The following is a 24,894-nucleotide window of genomic DNA, read 5'->3' on the forward strand; positions in this document are numbered from 1 at the left end:
TATTGAACTAGTAAGATAGTACACACAACAAATATGATAACATAATTTCTTAGTTTTCCAAGTGTGGAATACAGTGAGACTATAAAAGATACCAGTGAGTTTGTGAAAATTCACACAATGACAAAAATGCAGAAGATGATTATTTCCAATGCAACGATGTTTCCTGAAGTCTTAAATAATATATCAACATATATTAACTTCACCTTCTCATGTTTAATGATGTTTACAATTAATATGGTACAGTATTCCCTAATTTGAGATTAGCAGTCATAATTAACTCAGAATAGATTCTTTGAAGTGGTTCAAAGGGCTTTTTGTAATAAATTATTAGCCTCTAATCAGCTAATATGAAGTGAGTAGTTTTGGGGGATGTGAGAAGTACGTTAAAATCTCATAAAAAATTTAATTTAAGTTAATGAAATGGATTTGTATGGTACAGAGTCTCTATATGGAAACAGAGCCATGACTGGCATTCCAGAAGAGGCTTTATTTAGACCAAGCTGAGAAATCTTTGAGATAAGCAGCTTTAGGCAGTGCTATCTTAGGTGCTATAGCTGAGTAGATTTCTAGAATTATCAAGTCCCTTTAAAACCATGTTTTTTTTATTAATTGAGTTAGTACAAGTTAAAAACATTTTGTCTTGGGTTTCTTCTTACACTATCCTAAGAATGTCGATTTTAAGTTTGTACAATTGAGCTTTGACTCACGAGTTTTCACTTGTGAGGCTGGACATGGCAGACCCTGAGGATCCTGGGTGTTCACTGACACGCCGTTGAGATAAGAGTGGTGACAGGAGCCAGGGACAGAGCCTGGCAAGCCTGCTGCTCCCAGTGCCCCAGAGACTTTGTTGCTCACGGGTGTGGTGTGGTCCACAAGAAGACACAAGCTTGAAAGCATTACTATCTTAATAGGGCAAAGATGAAGGTGCCTGTATCCGGGGATGTAAAAGAGGAAACTGAAGAGGAAAGTGTGGAGGAGGAAGAAAAGCCAGAAGACAAGGTGAGCAAGAAAGAACTCACCTAAGCCCAGAGCTCAATCCTTTAACAGACAAGGAGAAAACCCGACCTGCACCCTCTCCCTTTCTTTGTATTTTCCACTTAGGTGTTTCTGAAACCTGTTATCGAAGACCTAAGCATGGAACTGGCCAGAAAGTGCACCGAGCTCATTAGTGACGTAAGTGACTTTAAAGACTTTTGTTTTATGGCTGTGTTGTAGAGTCACGGGGCTGGAGAGAAAACCCTGAGGTCATCAATTAGAACATTGTCACTTTCTAGCTCATAGAACTAAGTCCAGACCTGTTAGGTGATTTAGCCAAGGTCGTATAGGCAGGGAATGTCTTCTGGAGCAATTGTTCTCATTGCTAATCCAGGTCCTGTCTCTTCCAGGTGGTGCAATTGTACTAAATTTCATGGTATTGTGTTATCAAGCTCATGTTTGAGAACCCCTAAGACTTTAAAATTAGCAGAGTGAAATGATTTGTCTTGGAAGGGTCTCTATCTAAATGAATGACTTTCAATATGGAAGACCTTTATTTAAATGAATAGTGCTTATCATTCTGAGGGCTGTCTGAAGTTTTTGTCAAATACAATGCTTTTCTAAATCATGAAGATTTACCTTTAATTGCATTTAATATTTCTTTGCAATATATGGTGTGTGTGTGTGTGTGTGTGTGTGTGTGTGTGTGTGTGTGAATACGTGTGTTAATGGAATATACATTACAAACACCGGTTCACATGATAATATCATTGAAAGGAAATGTTGTTTCTAGGAACTAAAGCTAGTTTATATGCTCTTCCAAGGAAATCCTAGGGTAATCTAATATAAACACGTGCACATACATGATAAATATATAAACTAGAATTCTAGATGCATAAGGAAGAACATGTCTTACTTGGGATGAGAACTCGCCGGATCCTCATAGACAATGGAAGAGGACTACTGGCTTAAAGAACACAGAGTTCTATGAAATGAGGAGTGCTTGTGCCTGAATTCAGGGAACTGAGCGTCAAAGCCACTGCAACAGTTGTTTGTAATTTGCAAGTTTCTGTCCTAGGCTGTAGGGTAGTTGTTTGGTCAGTTCTCCAAGGTCAGCTTGCTAAAGGCAACCCAACTATAACCTTGGAAATGTTATTGATGCTGGAGGGCTTAGCTCTTCAAGTGTAATGTTTATAATTCTAAGATGAAATGTACATTAAGAAGGCTGCAGTAAGTCTTCAAAGCACTGTGGTGACTGATAAACGCTAGCTATCCTAAGCCACTCTATCTGCAACACTTTAATCTTTTTTGATCACCTTTGTGGTAGACAGAAATGGGCATATGTCTTCCCAAATTCTTGGCATAATATGTGGCATGATTCAATTTTAAATTAGCATTTATTTGTGCTGTTGCTTAGCTATGATCATAAGTTACTTAACATGAAATATTTTTGTAAACTGCGATAGTAAGACATTGACAGTGACAATAACGACGTTGACACCGGTGGCAGTTAATGTATGGAGCACCGCATGTTGGTGTTGTCGATTGTCAGGGCGTCTCCTATCCTCCCCACCTCCATTTTAGAAGCAAGAGTATGGAGACGAGGTTGTTCCTCAGCATGGGTATCCATGTAAAACGTATTACTCTTTTATACACTAACATTAGGAACAGAAATGTCACCGTTTAAAGCCAGCTCTGGAGACGGTGCCTCTTCCCGCTTTGATATGTTTTTACTGAAGTGTAATTATTGCTGGGCTGCAACTCTAATTAGGCAGGTGATTTATTGGAGTGTTTTGCAGAGGATTACGTATTGGTGACTTACGAACCTTCCTGCAGGGAGGCACAACGGCTTTTTTTTTTTATCACTCCGTGACTGCCAGCACCATGCCTTTCTCTTCTCTTTAGGTGAAATCAAGCACATGGGAGAAATTTCTGTTTATTGTAGATTTATGTTTCATGGTGAAATGTCTGTACTACTTAAATATTTAGAACACGATTATTGTCCCTTAATTCTCGACTGGCTATGTGCTCACATTTCATTTCATTGTAGAATTCGGTACTGCTAAGATACTCATTTAGCTGCCAGAATTTTTACATGGGTCAATAAAGATTCTGAAAAATACACTAATTTCTAAAATAAAAATTAAAGGAAGGGTTTACATCATCATTTTAATACCAAATGTTAGGGCTAAGCTTACAGTGAAGCACCAGAATGTGTGTCTAGTATGTGCTAGCTCTCAATTGCAAAATAAATAAGTAAACAAACCAATACTGAATAAATTAAATGTGTATGTTCCTAAAAGCTTCAGTTAACTATAACTAAAAGTTAATTGTTCTTCAGTGACATCAGTACTTTTATGGGGGAGCAAATGGCCTTATATTTGAAACTTTTTTTCTTCAAATCAACAAAAATCTCTACATTTGAAAATTTTCATCTCTGTGGTTTAGTAGCCTAGCCAGCTGGTTGTCTTAAAACTCATCAGTCACAGAGTTAAAATTAGGTATAAAATTGATGTTTCATCAGGTTAAATAGACCTGAATTCCCTCTGAACCTGTATTATATGGTGTTTCTTATTGGGAAGGACTAGTCTGCAGCCCTGTGTTTAACCTAGGACACCAGTCTTCTTCAGCATCATGCCAAACTTTCGTAGCATTTTATCGTTTATCCTGTCCTGGAGGGACATCTGTTTCCTAGCTACTTTCTGTTAGCTAGTTAGTTAGTTAGTTAGTTAGTTAGTTAGTTAGTTAGTTTTTGTTTAGTTTAGTTTTGTTAGTTGTTTAGTTAGTTTGCTTGGGTTTTTTTTTTAGGATAATTTTGTTTCAATTAGACTTTAGAGTTGTTACTGAGTGAGATGGGGGCGGGCGGGTGTGAGGGCTGCCGACTTAGCTGAGCCCCGCATCCTAAAGCTTGTGGAGACCCTCATGTGTTGTTCAGCTAGCAAGTTCCCGGGGATTGAGACAAGGTCGGCGTGACCTCAGCATGACCCTCAACTCTTGGCCATCCTCCTTGCTGTGTGCAAGCCGGGCACCACACCCAAGCTGTTATATTGTATGTTCCAGCAAGCCTCTGTATAGGAGCCACATGTCCTAACTCATAGGTGCAACCTGGAAGTTGAGTGAGTGACTGTCCAAGACCACCTGCGATGCGTTGGTGGGGGCACAGTTCAAGCGGAGTGCTAGCTAAAGCCTGAGCCTGGCTGTAAATCCAGTCATCTTGAACTCCACTTCATTTCTAACCCTGGCATTGGGGATTAAGGATTCCTTTGCATCCGATACCTTATATACCCTCCTTCGGTTCAATTGCTCTTCTTTGGATCATAATCAGAAATGTGCCCAGCAGTGCAGCTGTGGGTGGCTTAGAACTGTGAGTGAGATGATACTTAGTTTCTTTCCCAGTGTGCCCTATAATGCTGTTTGCAGTGTCCCAGACTTAAGGACAACAGCATCTTTTTCACTCCCTATTTCTAACCTGTTGCTGAGAGCTTGTTGTCTTTTAGAGCAGCTTGAATGATTGTGAGCTGGCGAGGGGTGGATGGAATCACCACTTCCCTGCCTTCTTCCCTCACCCCTTGAGAGTATCTGAGGTGTATCCTTTTGAGCCTGCCATTTACCTCAGAGTCAGGGTCATCAGAAGCCTTGGAAGCCCTGGAGATGCTGCTGTGTCCAGGCCCCTCCCAGACGCTATGTAGAAATGCTAAGACTGGCTTGGTGGCAGTCCTGGGGGATTTCCCTGCGTGGCACACTCTACAGAGAGAATGCCATTCATTAGGTCGAGCTGGGAATCGGTGTAAAGCATTTTCTTTCTTGCCTCTTGTCTCCTTTCTTTTCTCCATTGTTTCTCCCTTCCCTTTTCCACGTCTTTCCTGTCTAGTTTCTGCTTTGTGTTTGAGCTGTCTACACCATGGAGACTTCTCTGTATAACTCATATCCCTGCCCTGAAGAACATCCCGGATTCGATATTTCATTTCAAAACTATTTGCCTGCATAGGAGTGGGGACAGGTCTTTCAGATAAATGAAATTGTTTGCTGTGGACAGATCCTTCTAATGATGAAAACATTAAATTCTGTGGCTACTCCTCCAGAAAAGTCCAGACTGTGTTAGCAAATCTGGGAGTGTGACCTTGGACATGACCAGCTAGTTCATAAGCTGGAATCTAACTATAGTTCTTTCTCTCAAGGGTAACTGAGTTTGACGGGTGTGATTTCCTTTGTGCAAAGACCTCCTAGATAAGCCTGCATGTATGAAGAGACAGTCACAGACATTTCTACATCTGTCGTCTACTTTGAGCCATTAGCTAATCTTGTCCTCACCGAAAGCGCCGTGGGGAGGAACAGGAAGCAACTGTGAGCTAATTTCCCTCTAGTTTTAGCGTCGACATGGTGGGATTAGTGGGGCAAGCCAAAGGATGAAGTAAATGTTTGGGGCATCTCATTGACCATGACCCCAGAGACATTGCCTTGGTGTTGCCTTTAATTTAAAAATATGTTGGGTTGTGTGTTTCCTGTGAGACAGATAAAAGTACAGGCAAGAGCTTACTTAATGCTGTGGGGATTAGTTTCTCTCCACATGTGAAGGCCGGAGGTAGGTGTTTTCATCTCCCTCGCTCCTTTTCTTCTTCCCTCCCTTCATCAACATCCTGAGTTGTTTCCTCATGATATCACTACTGCTGCTTCCTCTGATGGGGGGGGGGGAAGAGGGGGAGGGACAGGATAAAGCATGGCTGTGCAAAGCTTCTCCTGCTGCTGGAAACGGCACACTAAGTAGCTTGTAGTGGACCTTTGGCTGTCCCTTTGCCCTCCCAGGCTTATCAGTGGCCAAAGAAAGTGGTGTGGCTGTGCTGCCTGCTTTATAGGAGTTAAGGTTGAGTTCCATTCGGGTCTGTGTGTTAGGAATGATAGGGGTGTGGCTGGGAATCTTACCAACAGATGGAGCCAGTCTTAGACTCGAACTTGTAGACAAGGCCATGAATAGCCATCTACTTGGCGATTTGTATTTGAATGAAACTTTACATGGTTGACTGATGTTGTTTTCATTCATTTACCATTTCCTGTCACACTGGCATAGGAATCCTACAACTGTGCAATAGAGCTAATTATGTAAAAGCTTACACTTACTTATTGTTATGTATATTGTGAAATTTACTAGGGATTGCATACAAACTCTTCACTGGAAACCATACACACACACACACACACACACACACACATACACACACACACACATTCATTAGAAACCTAGCACCTATCCTGGTGTGTGTGTGTGTGTGTGTGTGAGAGAGAGAGAGAGAGAGAGAGAGAGAGAGAGAGAGAGAGAGAGAAGAGAGATATTTTAAAATTTGTGATGAACACCAATAGACAAATAACCTTACATTTTAAAATTCATCTTAAATTTAAAGATGCAAATGTAGTCACTTTTTAATAAAGATCAAAGAAGGTCATTGAACCTGGCAATCAAGGCTAAACTATTTGCCTGCAGAACAAAGGGAGTAAATATTTCACCCTTATCCCCCGCTCCTGTCCTCAGTGTTTAACCCCTGGCAGGCGTTATCAGAGGCCTCTAGCCATAAGCACATACCACTGTAGTGAAGAATGTGGTCCTGATGGGAAAGATGGTGGCAGAAGATAAAAATAATGAGCCAAACTTAAGCCTAATGATAGGCTATTTTTTCTCACACTTAATTATATAACCGGGATACTTTTTCCCCCTATGATCAAAATAGCCTGGGTATTTATCATCCTGCCATTAACGATTTAATTACTAGTGACTGAGGAGAGAGATTTGCAGGAACCTTAAATTATGGCTAATCTTTGAGAGGAAAAAAATGTAATTTAGTGTTCAGATAAGATAAATATGTTCTCCTGTTGATTGCATGAATAAAGCAATTTTAGGCATTAATATCTATGAGGCACAGCAGTGGACTATAGAATTTTGAAATTACTTACCGTATTTGTATCTGTTTACATGGGAGGTCAGATTAGGCCCTGTAGATCAGATTTGCATATGGGAGAATCTCTATGGAATGTTAGTCCATTACATCAATACTAATCATGCCCTCTCAAGAGCTGGGCAGTAGGTGTAGGTAAACATCACATTTAAATTATAATTAGGAAAACCATATAATTTATCATGTGAATTGGGACATTTTTCCAGCTTAAGTATTTATAGTCTTGTGTAGATGAACATGACTTTATTACAGAATGATAGAAATTTCAGTAATTTACTGCTGGCCTCTTAGCTTCTCTCAAGTCAGCCCTACCTAATTTTCAAATTGTCCAGCAGCTAACGTGACAGCAAGACACTGTTGGCATTGCTCCATCTTTCCTGCTACTTTTTCATGTGGAATCTGCCCCCAACAGGAGAATAATTCTGGCCTCTCTACAAGTAGTGCTTGCTAGTGATTCATTTTGCCAGTGAATTTGAGAAAACTGAGCATGTTCAGTAAAGCCCCCAGAAGGTTTTCTGGTAGATCCGCCTACTCGAAGCACAGTGGTGTTCTGGAATTATCTGTACCACCTGGAAAGCATTCTGGGAAGATTCTGGGCAGAGGGAGGTAGGTGGGAGGGAGGCTCGATGCTGATAAATTAGGGAAGTTGGATTTGAGGGAATCAATTGGTAAGAGTCCTGTTCTGGCCACAGGTTAAGCCCCCTTCTCTGATCCAGTCTGTAATGCAATGCTGCTAAAAGTAATACACTAGCCTCTTCCTCTGCATCTCAATATTTTGCATTTTTTCCTGAGGACATCTTGTTTCCTACCTCAAGGTTTGCAGCTGTCTCAAGCTACAGACTGTGTGACAAATAGGCCCAGATTTGACCTGTGTGTGCATGAATGTGTGTGTGTGTGTGTGTGTGTATGTATGTGTGTGTGTGTATGTGTGTGCATGTGTGTGTGAGAGGGAGAGAAAGAATATGTGAACAATATATGTGTGCATGTTTGTATATGCATTCGTGTGTTAGTGAGACAATATGTGAATGATATGTATATACGTGTATATATGCATGTGTGTATGTGTGAAAGAGAGAATATATGAAAGATATGTGTGTGAGAGAGAATATATAAATGATATGTATGTGTGAAAGTGTATATGTGTATGTGTGTGTGTGCATGTTTTTATGTGTATATGAGAAAGAGAATATGTAAATGTATGTGTGTGTGCATGTTTATGTGTGTGTGTGAGAGAGAGAGAATATGTGAAAGATATGTGAGTGTGCATGTGTGTTTGTGCACGAGCATGGAGAGGTGTGCGACACTGCTCATGTGTGGAGGTTGGAGGACAGCCTTGATTGTAGGTCATTCCCCCTCGTTTTTAGACAGGGTCTCCCAGCCCAGCCCTGAGAGTTCTGCGGATTCTCCCCTCACCCTCCATCTCCTTGTAGGTGTGCTGGAACGACTCTGGCTTTTACGAAGATCCCCATGCTTGTAGGGCAAGGACCTTCACCTCCCAAGCTGCGTCCCTGGGCCCTCAGCATCGAGGCCTAAGGATGACTGACGCTTGTGTATCAGTCGTGTTCTCCCTCTTAGTGTGGCATTGCATATGCAGCCTGGGCCTGTTTCGAGTGGCATCTTGTGGGTCTTCGCTTCAACAACTAGGCTGGAGCCGCTTAAGTTGCTGTTGAGAAAAAGTCCTCCAGAGTTGGTTCTTTTTCCTTATGTCAATTATTTCCTTTTTCAGATCCATTATAAAGAAGACTATAAAAAGTCTAAGGACAAGTGTACATTTGTGACTGATACCCCTATGCTAAACCATGTAAAAAATATTGGTGCTTTTATTTCTGAGGTAAGGTCTAGAAAGCTCCAAATGGAACATGACTTTCTTTCTTGGGTTTATATAGATTAAAATGTACATTAAAGTTAGAGAATAGTTTAAAAAGTAACACTAAACACTGGTCATATCTACATTATCCAACTACAAACTAAGTTAATATGTATAAACTGAGTTTACTGTATTTCATTGGCCTATATTGTTATTATATTGAATATGTGCATTTGACTGTAGTTATCCTTTCTTTATGTAGAATTACTCTTAAAAAAATAAGAATTTTTACTCATGTAGGAGAATGTTCTGGTAGCTTAGTTAATTTAGAAGTTTCAAGTTATTCATTTCCTAATGGATGAATTTTAGAGGTAGATAACTGAATATCCTATTGGAAATAAGTAAATTTTGTCAGCAAAGTCCTTCAAACATGCCGTCTTTGAGAAATAATTTTAAGTTAGCTCTTTTGGAGTGGGATGAGACTTAGCTGGAGAGAGGCACTGATTAGGAAGCCAGAGCGAAGGAAGCCACATAGCTTCTCTGCAAGCAGTTAGCGCCAAAGTTCACACTGGATCCTGATGGGCCAGGTCATAATCTCTATGTCGAGGATTTGCATTAGTCTGAGAATGAACGTGAAAAAGAAAATGAATAAAGCAGCATTGTAAATGACTGACCTCTAGTGTTTTGTAAGTAGCGTTGGAAAGAGATAAATATGATACACTCAGGATCATATGTGGTACAACTTTGAGAAAAATCAGTCCATTTTCTGTTATCAGAATCTTTGGCTATACGGACAAAGGCCCGTGAAAGATATGCTCTATCAGTCAACACCCAAATCAACTCTGGGTGAGGGGATGTGGGGATACCTAATTTTCCCAAGAGGAAATGGTGACTGAGTGTTTGTCTGTTCAAGTAATACCAGAGCTTGTTCATAGTTAGTGCTGGCTGAGGACACACACACACACACACACAGAGAGAGAGAGAGAGAGAGAGAGAGAGAGAGAGAGAGAGAGAGAGAGTAAATGAGCCTCCACCTTCCACTGTGTCCAAAGAAAGCCAAGAAGGCTTCAATAAATAATCTTCTTCCTCCTCTTATTTATTTATGTATTTGTGTAATTATGTATTTATTTATTTAAATATACAAGTTTAGAGGATCAAATCTGACAAACATTTATACAGTGTGTTCTAATAAGAACAGGTAGTCAGATGTTTTTTTTTTATCTTCTAAAAACAACTTTCCCTCTGAGACATGTAAGTTTTCCATAGGTCTCTGCTGAGCGTGATGTTAGCTCACACATGATAGGTCCTGATCAAATCTAGGAAGCAGGTTCTTTCTGCTTGTCCTTGTTCATATCTGTAGCCTTTCGTTCCCCTTTTTGTTTTTTTTTCATAAAATGAACAGTAAGCTGTTGTGAACTATGGTCACCCTACAGTTCTGCAGAGAACCCTGGAACATATTTATTGTACCCCATTGTCTAGGTTCCTGTTAGGGCACGTCACAGCGCTCCTGGTGTCTGCTCATCACAGGGTCTGGTCATCACTATTGTCTGCCTTTAGGGGCTAGGCAGTAAATTCTAATGACGTGTATTTTCTGGCTCAGAAGACCTCATTGTTCTCAGACCATTGTTCACTAGCCAAATACATGAAACCCTCAATACTCAGACTTCAGAAATGCACAGATTGAAACAGGGACTGTCCTCTGTCTTTCCATATTGTATGTAAAGCTCTTCCCACAATGCCCTGGATGTATTTCTATCTTTCAGTATATGTCCATCAGATTTATTGATGTAAATTTAAATAGCCTGCAGGTGTTTTAAACCAATCATGTTTCTAAAGCAAGCTTTCTTTTATATTCATGATAGCAAAAAAATTGCTTATTTTTCTTTTTCTCCCCTCTTAGGCAAAATACAAAGGTACCATTAAAGCCGATCTTTCCAATTGTCTGTATAAGGACATGCCCGCCACCATTGACAGTGTCTTTGCAAGAGAAGTATCCCAGCTTCAGAGTGAGGTATGATTCAAACGTGTAACCTTATGGAAGGCATTTGTTATTTTATGAGTATTGTTTATCTTGGCTATCATATACTAAACAGAAGTTGGAAGCAACTGGTCTATACTACCAATTATCAAATGTGAACTGTTGGAAATTGAAAGCAGCCTTCAGTCACCTGTCTGTTTCTCCATGCCCCCATTCAATGCTCATTAAAAACATGATTACAATATCATTCAGAAATTTTCATAGATGGACTTTTGATAGCGACTGTCAAATGAGTCTCTGATTCAATATATGACCCAGAAAGCCAAGAACATTTCAGTAGAATTTACAAAGTCAGGAAAACAGGTGAGAGGTTGACGTGGGAAAAATGCCCAGATCCCTGCTTCCTCTGCATGTCCTGTGGCATGTGTTTGCCATTAGGCAATCTACAGCCACTCTTCAGGGGCTCCAGCAGGTGAAAGGAGTTATTTCAGTGATTCTAAGTTGCAGAAAAGCTGAAGTGCTATCATCATGAAAACAAGAATGTAGGGGCGTGACTTCTTTTTTCCTTGAGGAAGATTGACAGGTAAGGCATTCTGAATGTCCTCCGTCTCCTGAAGTTCTAGCTACAGAATTTCCAACTAGAGTATTTTGATGCTTTCTGCCTCATTGTTTTCTTTATATCACAATCTGATGGTCATCATGACCATGGTGACGCTGTTGATGCTCCTGCTGGTGGGCTGGTGCCACGGTTCTGTACTGTGTTTTCTGTGTTATTTGGCTCTTTGTGGAAGAGCCTCATCTAGCTCATTCTCCACTCTACTTGGAGTACTCCATGGTGATATATGGCTTCCCTTTCTAAGGAGATGTTTCCTTCTGCATAGTTTATGCTCTCCGTGTGCAGTGTAGGTCTGCTATAACGTGTGCTTGCTGGTCAGGTGCTGTACCGTGTGCTTCTCACTTAAGTATATTTGATCAGCTCAACAACTCCACAGCTTATTCCCACTGTAGGGTTGTAGAAACAGTATAGAGAGAGAAAGTAGATTTTTCAAGGTCACAAATCCAGTCAAAACAAGATCCAGAACACAAGCACAGCTAGATAATCTGCCTCTGAAATCCGAGTCCTCAACATGAGCTGCCTTTCTTCTTTCCGGACATTTCTACTACTTGCTTTCTTATCAATCAAATTTATTTCTGTTATAAAATATATTGTAGAACTTTGTTTTGAGATAGCCTCAAATGTAGCCCAGTCTGGCTTCACACTCATGATATACTTAGACAGAACTTCAACTCACAATCTTCCCACTTCAGTCTCCCAGGTGCTGGCATTACAAAGCCATGTGCTGTATTTTTAAGTAAAGGCTGTGTTGTGTTTCAAATAATTCCCAAAATGGATTATTCTGGAAAAATACTAATTGTAGAACCATTCTTAGAACATTATTCATTATTATAAATTTAATATTATAAATCCAATGTGTCCTCAGCTTGGCAGTTAATCTCTTTCAACTGTGCAAGATGAGTCTAAAACCATTTGATAACGAGCTTCTGCATGGCTCACTGTGATGATTACGTCTTTCCCTGCCAACATCTCGTCACTTAGCTATGTGTCGATGATACAGGCTACTTAACAAAGCACTTAACTACAGCACAAAATTTGGTGTGAGACAAGGAACAATTATGCAAGAAAGAAAAAGAATGCATTCTTAGGGTTGCTCTTGGTGAGGTGATAGTTTGGGATTTGTGCTGGATAGTTTTACGTCAACACGCAAGCTAAAGTTATTTGAGAGGAGGAAATCTCAGTTGAGGTATTTCTTCCATAGATGAGGGCTGTAAGAAAGGCCATATGGCATTTTCTTAATTAGTGATTGATGGAAGAAGGTTCAGCTCTTTGTGGGTAAGGCCATCCCTAGGCTAGTGAACCTGGCTTCCATAAGAAAGCAGGCTGAACAAGCTTTGGCAAGCAGTACAGTAGGAAACATCCCCCTCCTGACCTCTGCATCAGCCTCCATGATCTTGCCCTGGTTAAGTTCCTATCCTGAGTTCCTTCAATAATGAACAGGGCTGTAGAGGTATAAGCCAGACCAACCTTTTCCTCCTGATGTTTCTCTGATCATGGTGTTTTATAGCAGTGATAGAAACTCAAACTAAGACAGGATACTTGAGTTTTAAGAATTTCTTAAGTATAAGAGTTTTAGAGTTGACCATGTTTTTGTTAGAATAAGTTACCACAGATATCATTACCATGTTCTCCTATGATAGACACCATAGGTGACTCTTGTATGCACTATAAGTTATGAACACATCCCCTGTGATTAACTTCCAACTTGCTCTAAGAGAGAATTTTTGATTTTTCATGTGTCCATTTCAAAACCTGACACAACTGTAATCATGTCTCTTTAGATTTGTATGCATCTGTTACAATTATTGCTATTAAGATAGAGACTCTGAATTTTCTTGGAAGTAAAAGGGAAGAAAGATGTATTATTGCCTGTGAGTGTCTGTGCGTAATAATTAAATTTTAACTATGGGTGTGTAGGGACAGAGTTGTGATGCCCTCAGACTTGAATAGCAAGTGTCTCACTGGTTACTTTTATAGCCCGCTTTTGCCTAATCCTTCAACTGACCCTTCTCTGAAATCAAGTTGTATACAGTCTTGTTTATGTTTAACCCAAGTCTGTCACTTTGTTATCTGTACTATGAATAAAACAAAATGCCTAGTCTTATAAAAAAAAAAAGCAGCAGCGTATTCTAATTTGGAATCTGCTATAAGGAATTTGAGAGAAGGAGCACATTGAGAATGTCTTATATGTTGGCTCACACTTTAAGTCAAACCGAGTTTCCATGTTGATAGCTCTTGTGCATGTTTGTAACTCACAATCACTAAAGTAACTATTTCTACCTGGTAACTACTTGAAAGGGAAATTAAACTAGGTTTATACATTCTTCTAGAGCGTGATAGAGAGGAAGAAATGAGCAAAAGGGAGTCCTAGTGCTTGTGGGAGATTTATGGGTTATATAAAAACAAAGACCCTAAAGAACCCAAGAATGGGGTGGAGTGTGCCTTAAGTCTATGGGATTCTTGCCTGCCTGGCTCTTTCCAGGACAGGGATGAATGCTTCTGCACCACAGAAATGATTCAGGTAACTGTCACTGGAACTGAGCAGACGTATGCTCGATGTTTGTATCACTGGTGACCAGAGGTCATAGATGTGTGGTATGTGTATGTGTGTGTGTGTGTTGCAAACATCTACTGGAAGTGAAACCAGGCATTTATCTGTAATCCCTAGCACTTGGGAGAAAAATAGGAGGATCAAAGTTCAAGATAATTTTAGCAATATAGTAAGTTCAAGGTCATCTCAGCAACATAGTAAGTTCTAGGTCAGCCTCAGTTACACAGAACCCAGACTCAAAATCTACTAAAAGACAAATGCAAAAAATCTTCCCTCTACAAACACGTTTATACAGAATGTCTGAAATCATTGACAGTCCCCTCTGAGTTGGCTGTGCAGCTTCATGCTGTTCTGAACGTTCTCTAAGTGTGAGGAAAATAGTTTGAAGTTAGGGAAACATTACAAAACGACAAATCCTTAAAAAATTAAATTTATCAGAAAACTTATAAGCACGACATCATTTCCACTAGCTATTTAAAGGAAGAAAATTGCTATGATAAATTAAAGTTCAGCTGCTCCCAACTTGATGCAAGCTCAGTTTTTAAAGCAGTGCTTAGTAGAAGCTATAAATGAAATGACTATTTCAAAGCTGAAAGTAGCAAATTATGCATCCTCTTTAAGAAAGAGTGCTTTTTCAAATTGTTTCTGGATGAGTCACTATTTCTATGATAACTCACAAAATGGTTGGCTGTGTTAGTTATGTTTATGAAGTCACAAATGTGGAATTCAGCCTAAAATGCAAAATATAGCAAGCATTCATCAAAAGAAGAGATAGACACATGCTGGCTCTTTTCATTTAAGAGGAAAGAACAGATCTCATAAAAGTTTTCATGGTTTTATAGACTTGGCTACTCATTAAACTATCCATTTCCTCAGAGGCATAATATAAAATGTAAGTAACTGTGATAATACACTCTCAACCTGCGTGGAGATTTCTTGCTTAAGCAAATGCTGAAAATGTAAAGATGTTCATAATTATGTTATCTTTTTGGATTAAACTGAGGGACACATAATAGCAAGATGATTATACCTGGAATATATGAATGGCGGTCTTTGATTCTTGGTAATCAACCAGATATACAGGACTGGATCCTGGAACCTGACCAGATAGGACTAAATCAGACTTGAATATGTCAATTATAAGACATTCCCACACCGCTGGCAAAAGGGGATTGACACGTAGAGATATGTTACTATCATCTGGCAGTTGGAAGATTATAACTGGGATTTAATTATCAAATTCTCCCGAAATGAAGTCAGATCATTGTAGGTGCATTTGGAAAGAGATGGGTCAATTGGCAATCGCATCCATCATGGGAGCAGCTTGGAAAGGGCAGAAGTTCAGCTCTTTGGTCCACATGGACAATGTGGGAGCTCAAAGCCAGTGAAGCTTGTCTCTGTCCTGTCTGATAGTGTCTCTCCCTGCATCTACAACACACAGCTCTGGAGACACAAGCTGAGGGTTTGATTAAAGGAGGAACTTTTAACAGAGCTCATGATGTTTAGAGTACACAGTATCCCAGGTTGAATGCTCTTTTAATAGGAGAAATGTTCAACAAAACTTAAATGCAGAGCCAGAGAGGCCATGGAACTATCAAGAGCTATACTAGATAGCATATTAAAACAGTAAGAGTCAACGACTGTTTATAAAGAAGAGCCCTGCCACTTTAATCCTGTTGACTGCTGTGTTAACAAAGTTAAGTGGGTAGCCAGTTCTGTTTACAAACTCCTATGAGGAATGTAGCTTTGTGAGAATGCTGAATAAACTTTTTTATTCATTCTTTTACTAAAAGTTTATTACATTGATACTCTGTGTTATTTACTCTGATAAGCACAGGATATTAAAAGATGTGTAAGATATCAGAATAGCTTCCAAGGAACTCATATTGGTGACAAACTCTTCCTTAAGTTTAACTATATTCTTTTCACTGAAAGTAGACTCTTTTCTTCTTGCTGAGTGCTGTCCTAGTATTTATTTTTATTGGCTTTTATTTCCTTATATCAAGCAATTAATTGAGTTCAACTAACAGGCTTGTCCTAATTCTACTCTTAGCAAATATTCAAATTGCTTTTTCTTTTCTTTCTTCCTGTTACTACTATCCCATTCACTCCTATGTTCATGTATTCATTTGTTAATTTGTTGGTCAGGTAGTCATGGATGCTGACTTTTTTTTCCAGATGCTATTGTGGGATTCAGTTGGGGAGCAGAACAGTTGTATATTTCAGTGTGAGAAGATAGACAATGGTGTTTATACAAGGAGGTGGTTATACAAAAAAGAAGGAGATAACTAGTGAAGGAAATAACAAAGATGACCATAGAGGCTGGAAGCAAGGGAAGACTTCCCGTGTGACCTTCTTTAATCCCACGATCATCAATTATCGTCAGGTTTACCTGTGTCATACCTTGAGGCATCTTTATCACATCCCCTCTCCAGCCCACACAGAGCAAGCTGAGTATAGTGGCAATGGACAGTACTGGGATGACGTCATCCCTACTGGAGCACTAGGCTCGACCCAGCTGAGAACTGTGGCTGTATGTTAAATATTCTTCCTAGTTGGGAAATTTAATGAAGATAAATCACCTACCATATCATACCAGTCAATCCTTTGTGCCTGTATGTAATCAGAGCCTTTCATTTTTAAAGTAAATAATTCACGGCATGGGAGAAATAGCTCAGAGGGTAAGAGTGAATATGGATTTGTCAGAGGACTAGCGTTCTCGTCCTAATGCCCACAACCAGCTGGGATTCCAGCTCCATGAGTGTCCAGTGCCTCTGGCCTCCTGGGGCATTTGCATCCACACAGATACATGAATGTACACATAGTTAAAAATAATTAAAATATATCTTTAAAAGTAAATAATTCACTTTGACACATTTTTTAATTCCCCTTCACTTGGTCAGTTACACCCCTAAAATTTAAACCTTGGATATTTGTAACTCTGCAAGCTCTCAGTTGCTGAGGTTTCCCCAAACTGCAGTCAAGATTGAAGACAGATGAATATAATTGAAGTTTTTAATCTTTTGTACGAGGGCTTTTTTTTTTCTGCAGGAGATAAACTGCAAGTTTGGAGTTATGAATCTAAACTACAGCAAGTGTTATGGGTGTTATCTTGTTATAGACTCTCAGGCAAATTTAACTGTCAGCCAGAAAAACAGAGGAATTTAAAGCAGAGAGTTAACATAGCTCTAAGTGGTTCTAATCCCTGTGTGCATTTAAAGGTTGCCTACAAGCAGAAGCACGAGGCCGAGAAAGGCTGCTCCGACTACGCCCACATGAAGGAGCCACCGGAGGTCAGACACGCCATGGAGGTCAACAGGCACCAGAGTAATGTAAGCAAGTTCAATCTTCACAATTTTCTGGAAAAAATAACATATTTGGGATTATTTGGTTGAGATTAAACTATTACAGCCCCCTGTTCACAAGGAGTTAATGTTTCTATTTGAATTATTATGGTGACTGTCAGTAAATCCTTGTTAAACACCTTTACAGTGTGAGACATTTCAGGCATTGTGAAATTTGCTTTGAATTCAGACAAGTGTGAATACTATGACCAGTTTGGTTATCAGCATTTACTGAACTTCCTTGACATTATGGGGAAGTTCACAGTCTCTATTCCAGAATGGCAGGGCCACTGGAAGAATGGTCGGCTTCCATCAGTGGCCCCAGAGGAATTACAAACTCTTGTTTTGGTGTTCCCTACTGCAGTTTCTTTTGGAATGCTTATCTGGTTCAAATCATTACATGCAAGACCCAATAGATATGAACTACCGAAGCAGGTCCCTAATGGCTTAGAAGCAGGAGCTGGGGAAAGAAGCAGATTAAACACATTCCTTCCCTGGTTTTCCATGCTTTTTTTATCAAATTTACCAATCATCATGGCTTAGAAGCATAATCTCTCCTGTAACTATAGCAGAGTTGTGAATTTTCTGGGAGCCTGAAAATCTCTGAGCTGTTGGATAGGTTCTTGATGCATTAGGGTCAGTACTGATTCATGCTGTCCTAGAACCTGTTCCCTGCCCCTTCTCAGAAACACTCCTGATGCTTTTGTGTCAAGTCCCACAGAATCTGCCCTACCACATGGCCCTCTCAGTGAGGTCTTCAGAAAACCACAAACTTTTATTTCAAAGTAAACGGTTTGTTGTACTGACTGCATCCAGGGCCTAGGATTATGAAGTACTTATGTTTTAGGTGTCTGTCTCATCACTTTTGGGAGTAAAGAGTTGTTTGGCTCATGGTTTTAGAGAAACTGCAGTCATGTTGGAAGGGAAATCATGATTCTGGAGTGGCTGTATCCATGGTGACAGCAGTGGAAGGCCTAAGTGTCTACATGGTCTCAAACTAGAAAGCAGACAGATCTCGACTGGATCCAGGGAAGTTATACCATTCAAACTCCTGCCCCAACCCAACTACCTCTGTTGGCCAGACCCCATTCCCCAAAAGCTTCATAGTCTTCAAAGTCATGCCCAGACTGGTCACCAAGCATTCAAAACAGGGTCTGTGGGGGATGCTTCAGACTAAAACACTATAGCAGTTTCTGTGCAAAGTTTCTGTACATAGTTAGGGGACATTAATTTGCATGAGGTCCATTTTAAGTTAAAATCAGAGTGACATTATGACCCAGGCATGCCACCACCAAAGCATTCTCATGGATGCCTTAGTGCTGGTGGGAGCTGAAGAAGCTAAGTGTCTGAAATTGTCAGCAGGCTGCTATTTTAAGGGCAAGCCTTGCACGTATTGTTTGCTTATAGAGGAGGCTATAATGTTTATAACTACCACTTACCCAGCTCAGCCGCATACCAGGCACTGTGCCAAGACTGGTCATTTCCAGTTCTTAAAACAATGTGGTATCATGTCCCATTTTATAGACAGACGAAACCAGACCAAAGGAATCAAACTCTTAATTCTCCTTTTTCTATTACCCCACTGCCTCCCTTGAAAAACCACTGACGATTAGTCGAGGTTTTACAGGAGAATTAAAAGTGTGGAGTGATATAAGTGGTTATCTGAATTCAGGTGCTCTGCAGGAAAAAAAAAAAAACTCAGATCTTGGAGCTCCCACAGTTTGACACTGAAGAAACCTTGAACTTGAATGGGAGGCTGGGACTTACACAGTGGGCTGGTGTGCTTGGGTTGAGGCTGCCGTTCATAGCTCCACAGAATCCCTGTCAATCGCCATCGCTCGCCAAGCCTCAGATACTGAACTTCCTCATCCTAAGACCCAGGTGTATCATCTAAACTCCCCTTTCCTTTAACAGATCTGTGATTGCAGGATTGAGGAACTAGAGCAGAAAACCTTTTTCTCCTCCATTCAGTCTGTGTACTTATGGGAGAAGGATGTGTTTACTTACAGTCCTCCGCCGACTCAGCACAACCTTTACCTGCAAAGTTTGTACATATAATAGGATTTAGAAACTGTTTAAGACTATTTACTCAGATTTAAAGTGAAAATGATATTTGTATTCCACCTTGAGGTAGTTTATATTCGTCCCGAGTCAAGCCTCATAGAATAATACATTTGCTGTCCTCACAGCATGAAATTTAACGCAGGCCCCGGAAGCCACACGGAGAGGGAAAGCTAGGACGTACACTTTCCGCCTCAGTCATAGAACATAAAATATTATCTCCCAGGAAACCTCAGCCCAAAGAACTGTGATACAGAATTTTCTAGTAGAATTTAGCAGCACTGCTCTTTTGCAATGGAGAATGTCACTTCTCTGTTTGGACGTAAGTGACTCGATATAGAATAGATGCTGGGGGCTAGGGAGATTGCATTATGGGTAAAGGCATTTGTCAAACTTATTGACTTGAGTTAGATCTCTGGCACCCATGTGGTGGAAAGGAGAGAACTTGTGTCTGATCTCTATGCATGCTATGGTATAAGTGCACTGGGGGGCATACACACACACACACACACACACACACACCATGGTAATAATAAAAATTAACAAAGTGAATCAGATTATTCTATAAACAGTGAAAGCTAACTTACTACCTTTTTGTGTATCCACACATGACAAGTCATCTTTCTATGATGTGTTGGCTGAGAGACTGGGAATTTTACTCTGGAGCCCCTGTTGCTGCTTCTTTTCTGACCCTACCTCTTCTTAGGATGTTCTTCCGTGATCCAAAGAAACTGATTACTTTTTTTTCAGCTTTTCTTCCTAAATATTTATGGATAAACAAAAGACTCTGGCAGTCCAGCAAAATCTTCACCTTCAAATAACTAGAAGCTTTAAGGAAAACAGTAGGATTTGGGTGGGGGTAGGTGGCCGTAACCTCTTGTATAACTGAAAATTTAGTGAGTGGTCACAGGAGAGGAAAAGCCACAGCTCTTGCCATGGTATCCACTGTGCTCACAGCAGAAGAGGAGTTTGGCTTTAGACACTGGTGAAAATGCTTGCTTTGCCAAGTGGCATGGATAACCGTGAATGAGTTACTTACGCAGAATACGCTTTCAGATCTCTGAAGCGGGGAGGCAAGCAGTGGTCCTTACGCTAAGGGTTCACTCAAGTTTTGAATGAGACTATATCTTTAAAGAGATCCATGAAATAGTAGGACTATCTGGCCTTCCTCCAGCTTTGAGAGTTTAGGGTGACATGACAATTAACTAGGACTAATAAAAAGTTCAATTGTTCAAAGGGTCAGATCACTATGAAATAAATACAAATGCTATCAGGTTGAAAAGGCAAATTCAAAAAAGTCCCTAAAAGTATCTTGTTGCTACTGTCATCAAAAAATGATTCAACTGTCCTATCTAAATACTTTCATATTTTAAGGGATGTGACCCTGGCACATTTTCCTAATGTAATTAGAGAAACTGGAGGTATTTTTTACCAGTGATTTCCCCCAAAATATATGCTTGTAATGAAAACCCCAGTTCTGTTATTGCTTCTCACCAACCTTATATTGACAGAAACTAGCCAGTTGTTCTACCGTAAGCCAAGTGCCTCTCAAGTAGCCATTTTCAGTTTTATAGGTTGTGGTATGACTGGGATGGTCAGCTTTCTGAAGATTGTATTGCTGATCAGTTCAATGTGCATTAAAGAGTGTTCAGACTTGATGTTTTCTCTTCTTCTAAGCATGACATATGCACTTATTTTTTTTAAAAAATTACTAGATAAATTCTTTATTTACATTTCAAATGTTGTTCCCTTTCCTGGTTCCCCCTCCCCGAAAATACCATAACCCATTTCCCCTCTCCCTGTTCCCCATTCTACCCACTCCCACTTCCCTATCCTGGTATTACCCTACACTGTGGTATTGAGCCTTCCCAGGACCAGGAGCCTCTCCTCCCTTTGATGTCCAACAAGGCCATCCTCTGCTGCCTATGTGTCTGGAGCCATGGGTAACTCCATGTGTACTCTTTGGAAGATGGTTTAGTCCCTGGGAGCTCTGGGGGTACTGGGTAGCTCATATCATTGTTCCTCCTATGGCGCTGAAAACCCCTTCAGCTCCTTGGGTCCTTTCTCTAGCACCTCCATTGGGGACCCTGTGCTCAGTTCAATGGCTGCCTGTGAGTGTCCCCCTCTGTATTTGTCATACACTAGCAGAGCCTCCCAGGTGACAGCTATATCAAGCTCTGGTTAGCAAGCACTTGTGGGCATCCACAATAGTGTCTGGGTTTTGTAGATGGGATAGATCCCTAGGTGGGGCAGTCTCTGGTCCTTCTTAGAAGGGGGGAACAAAATATCTGCAGAAGGAGATACAGAGACAAGGTGTGGAGCAGAGTGTGAGGAAAAGACCATCCAGATACATGTGAACTTCTTTAAGATTAATAAAAGCTTATCAGCAGTTAAGTTTCTGATCTCTTCAGAAAGTAAAAATGCTTGTAGACAATTCAGCAAAATGATACTAGGACAATGATTATGGCTTTCTGAGGTTCCCCATGGGACTGATAATAAAGCATTTCAGGAGTTAGCATCAACAGTAGTAGTATTTGGCTCATCTCTCAGAAAGAGACATTAGAATGACTTCTCTGTCTCTGCAGAAGGCTGTGGTCTGACAAGACTGAGTAGTGAAAAAGAAAATGTTTATGAACTGTCTAATAACCTAACGGTAGTGAGAGACTGTTCTAGATGGAACTCTGGGGTTTATTCTATTAGGAACTTGAACATATTTTTTTCTGTTTGTTGTGTAGCCATACTTTTATTTATACTCAAAGCAGTTATATCCTGTCATAGAAAACAGTATTTGACTGAGAGCCAAGAGGGGCTTTCTGGAGGCTGTGGTTTAGCTAGTGGTGCTTGCTGGTATGCAGGAGGTCCTGAATTTAGTCTGCAGTGCTTACAAATAAGCAATCCTACTCTATAAGTCAGTTTGAGTTACCTACAAATACAGAAAAAACGAGGGGACCCAAGCTGTAGGGAAAGCGGGCTGGTGGGGCCCGCGTACCTGTGTAGGGATGGCACGTGGCCATGTACCTATGGAGGGAGGTGCCCAGCTAGGGGAGAAGGTCCTTGCCCAGAATCCAGGGGGCCATTCTGGCATGGGTCATGTGTACCTGTAGAGGGAGCCTGGCTGGGCGGAGGAGTCTTGGTCCTTTCTGGTGGCTGGAGACGCCGAGGCCTGTTCCATGCTCCTACTCTGCGGGTTTTGATAAGAAGGGGCAGTCCGTGGTTTCAAAGCTTTATTATAGAGAAGTAGAAAAAGAAAAAGAGACAGAGAAGTAAAGAGAAAAAGAAAAGATAGAGGGGTGAGAGCTGGCCATGACCATGTGCAAAGAGAAGAATGGAGAGAGAGAGAGAAAGAGAGAGAGAGAGAGAGAGAGAGAGAGAGAGAGAGAGAGAGAGAGAGAGAGGAGAAAAAGAGACCATAAGGGCAAGAGAGTTGAAGGGGCCTGGAAGGCCCTTTTATAGTGGGTGGGGTTACCTGGCTGTTGCCAGTCAACTGTGGGGCGGGGAAAACCTGGCTATAGCCAGGTGACTGTGGGGGTGGAGTCCAGCCAGAACCCTGGGCCTGGCCCTACGTGACTAAATACCACAGGATTATGGAGTATGGAGTTGGTGTCAGGAGTCTTAAGTATCTGGGAGCATGACTCACGGTTCTGTCCCTTGTAGAATATTCTACTGGGTCTCCGGAGTAAGCCTCGCTCAACCAGGCCACAGACTGCCTTTCACGGTCCCACATACAAAGGCACTCTGATAGCAGCATTTTTAATGGTTATAAAAGGTTTCCTTTAGAGCATTACACTTTGACTTCCCTTGTAGTCCTCTGTAGCCTCTACTCCCCTCCTTTCTCCTCCTCCAACCTAAGAAGTCTTCTTTCCTGACTGGTGTTACCTCACCAAGCACTATTTGGTTCCTCACTAGGGTGTCAGAGTGACTGGTTCTGGTCCATTTGGATTTGTTGCCTTCGCATCGGCCTGCTTGCATGGTGCTTGGCATCGTCGTCCGAGCCTTCCGTGCCTCTCCGAGTGCACTACTTTCCCTCCAAGGACTGTCTGTGGAGGCTTTACTTTTGATCTGTTTATGAATTCCCCAACCAAGGAGTGCCGCATGACCGTTATATGATCCTGAAGAGCTTGATGCGAACCCTGCCTCTGTGTCTGCCTGTCTTTGGAGACCAAAGCATCCATTTTCTTTCTCTTTTCTGAATCCTATGAGCGGTCCATTTACATCTCATTCTAACCTATACGTAAAAAAGGAAGGGGATCCTAGAGGTTACGGTTCCAGTCCTAGAAGTGCTGATACAGCCCAGTTAAGTCTAGACAATTTTTAACAGGGATGGGATGGGCATTTAAAGAATGAATGGACATAAACTATTTAGCACAATACGCAACACTCTGAATGTCACACATTACATGAATGAAGAAACAAATGAAGGGCATGGCTGGTGTGCAGCAGAAACAGGAATGCTGAAAGGAGAACATATATGGGACTGAGAAACAGAATTACATAGGCAGCTTAACGTGGTGAATGGGGCCAAACCCAGAGCCAAACGGTTGCTGGGATCCACCGCTTTCCTGTAGGTCATAAAGGACTGATTTTACTCTGCAGAAAAGCATGAATCGATGTCTCTAGAGTTAGTGATGGGAATCCATCTCCATGTACCTCAAGTAAAAATGGAGAGTTTTCTGGTTTTATATACAGTCTTGCATTGGTATCCATGGGGGAGTGGACTTAGGATTTCTGTACATATAGAAACCAATGGATGCTCATATATGGGCATATATTATTATATAGGCATATTATGTATGTTCCTATGTTATTCTAAGGTATATATTATATTAAGCATTGTCTTAGTCAGGGTTTCTATTCCTGCACAAACATCATGACCAAGAAGCAAGTTGGGGAGGAAAGGGTTTATTCAGCTTACAGTTCTGCATTGCTGTTCATCACCAAAGGAAGTCAGGACTAGAACTCAAGCAGGTCAGGAAGCAGGAGCTGATGCAGAAGCCATGGAGGGATGTTCCTTACTGGCTTGCTTCCCCTGGCTTGCTCAGCCTGCTCTCTTATAGAACCCAAGAATACCAGCCCAGAGATGGCACCACCCACAAGGGGCCCTCCCACCTTGATCATTAATTGAGAAAATGCCCACAGCTGGGTCTCATGGAGGCACTTCCCCAACTGAAGCTCCGTTCTCTGTGACAACTCCAGCTTGTGTCAAGTTGACCCACAAAACCAGTCAGTACAAGCATATATTATTAGGTATTATTAATAACTATTACTGCTTATGAGCTTTATATATCTGCTCCCATATTTTAAGCTACATCTAGATTATTCAGAGCACCTAATACAGTGTTTAAGTGCTAGGTTAATTGTGCTTGCATTTGGTTTTTGCAAACGTTCTTAATCTACAGCTGAATCCAAGGTACAGAATGCATGGCTATAATTATAGTTGGAGGCCCCCGCTATTTATAGAAAGCTCAAGCTTCCTTCAGGCAAGCTGGATACAACCCCCCTCACATTCTCACAAAAAACTCTTTAGACCCACAGTTTGGCTCTGTTCAGTTCTGTCCAGTGTCAGTTCTGACCGATGGTGTCTGTGAGGACTCAAAGAGTCAAATGTTGTCTCCATCTG

The 24,894-nt window shown here is 40.9% G+C and overlaps 1 protein-coding gene across 2 annotated transcripts in view; it reads left to right on the forward strand.

The window, feature by feature from the left end:
* Nebl (nebulette) overlaps window positions 1-24,894 on the forward strand; it is a 360,004-nt gene that overhangs the window by 244,556 nt on the left and 90,554 nt on the right. The window contains exons 4-8 of one of the 2 annotated variants that reach the window (XM_052156989.1): window positions 912-999; window positions 1,102-1,173; window positions 8,647-8,751; window positions 10,628-10,738; window positions 17,094-17,204. The exons of the other annotated variant lie outside the window; for it this stretch is intronic. Of the exons in view, the coding sequence (XP_052012949.1) occupies window positions 919-999; window positions 1,102-1,173; window positions 8,647-8,751; window positions 10,628-10,738; window positions 17,094-17,204 (480 nt within the window). The 5' untranslated portion in view covers window positions 912-918. The remainder of the gene's footprint in view (window positions 1-911; window positions 1,000-1,101; window positions 1,174-8,646; window positions 8,752-10,627; window positions 10,739-17,093; window positions 17,205-24,894) is intronic. 2 annotated transcript variants of the gene reach the window in all.

Source organism: Apodemus sylvaticus, chromosome 14 (genome assembly GCF_947179515.1).
Source record: "Apodemus sylvaticus chromosome 14, mApoSyl1.1, whole genome shotgun sequence".
In the NCBI taxonomy this organism is placed as follows: Eukaryota; Metazoa; Chordata; class Mammalia; order Rodentia; family Muridae; genus Apodemus; species Apodemus sylvaticus.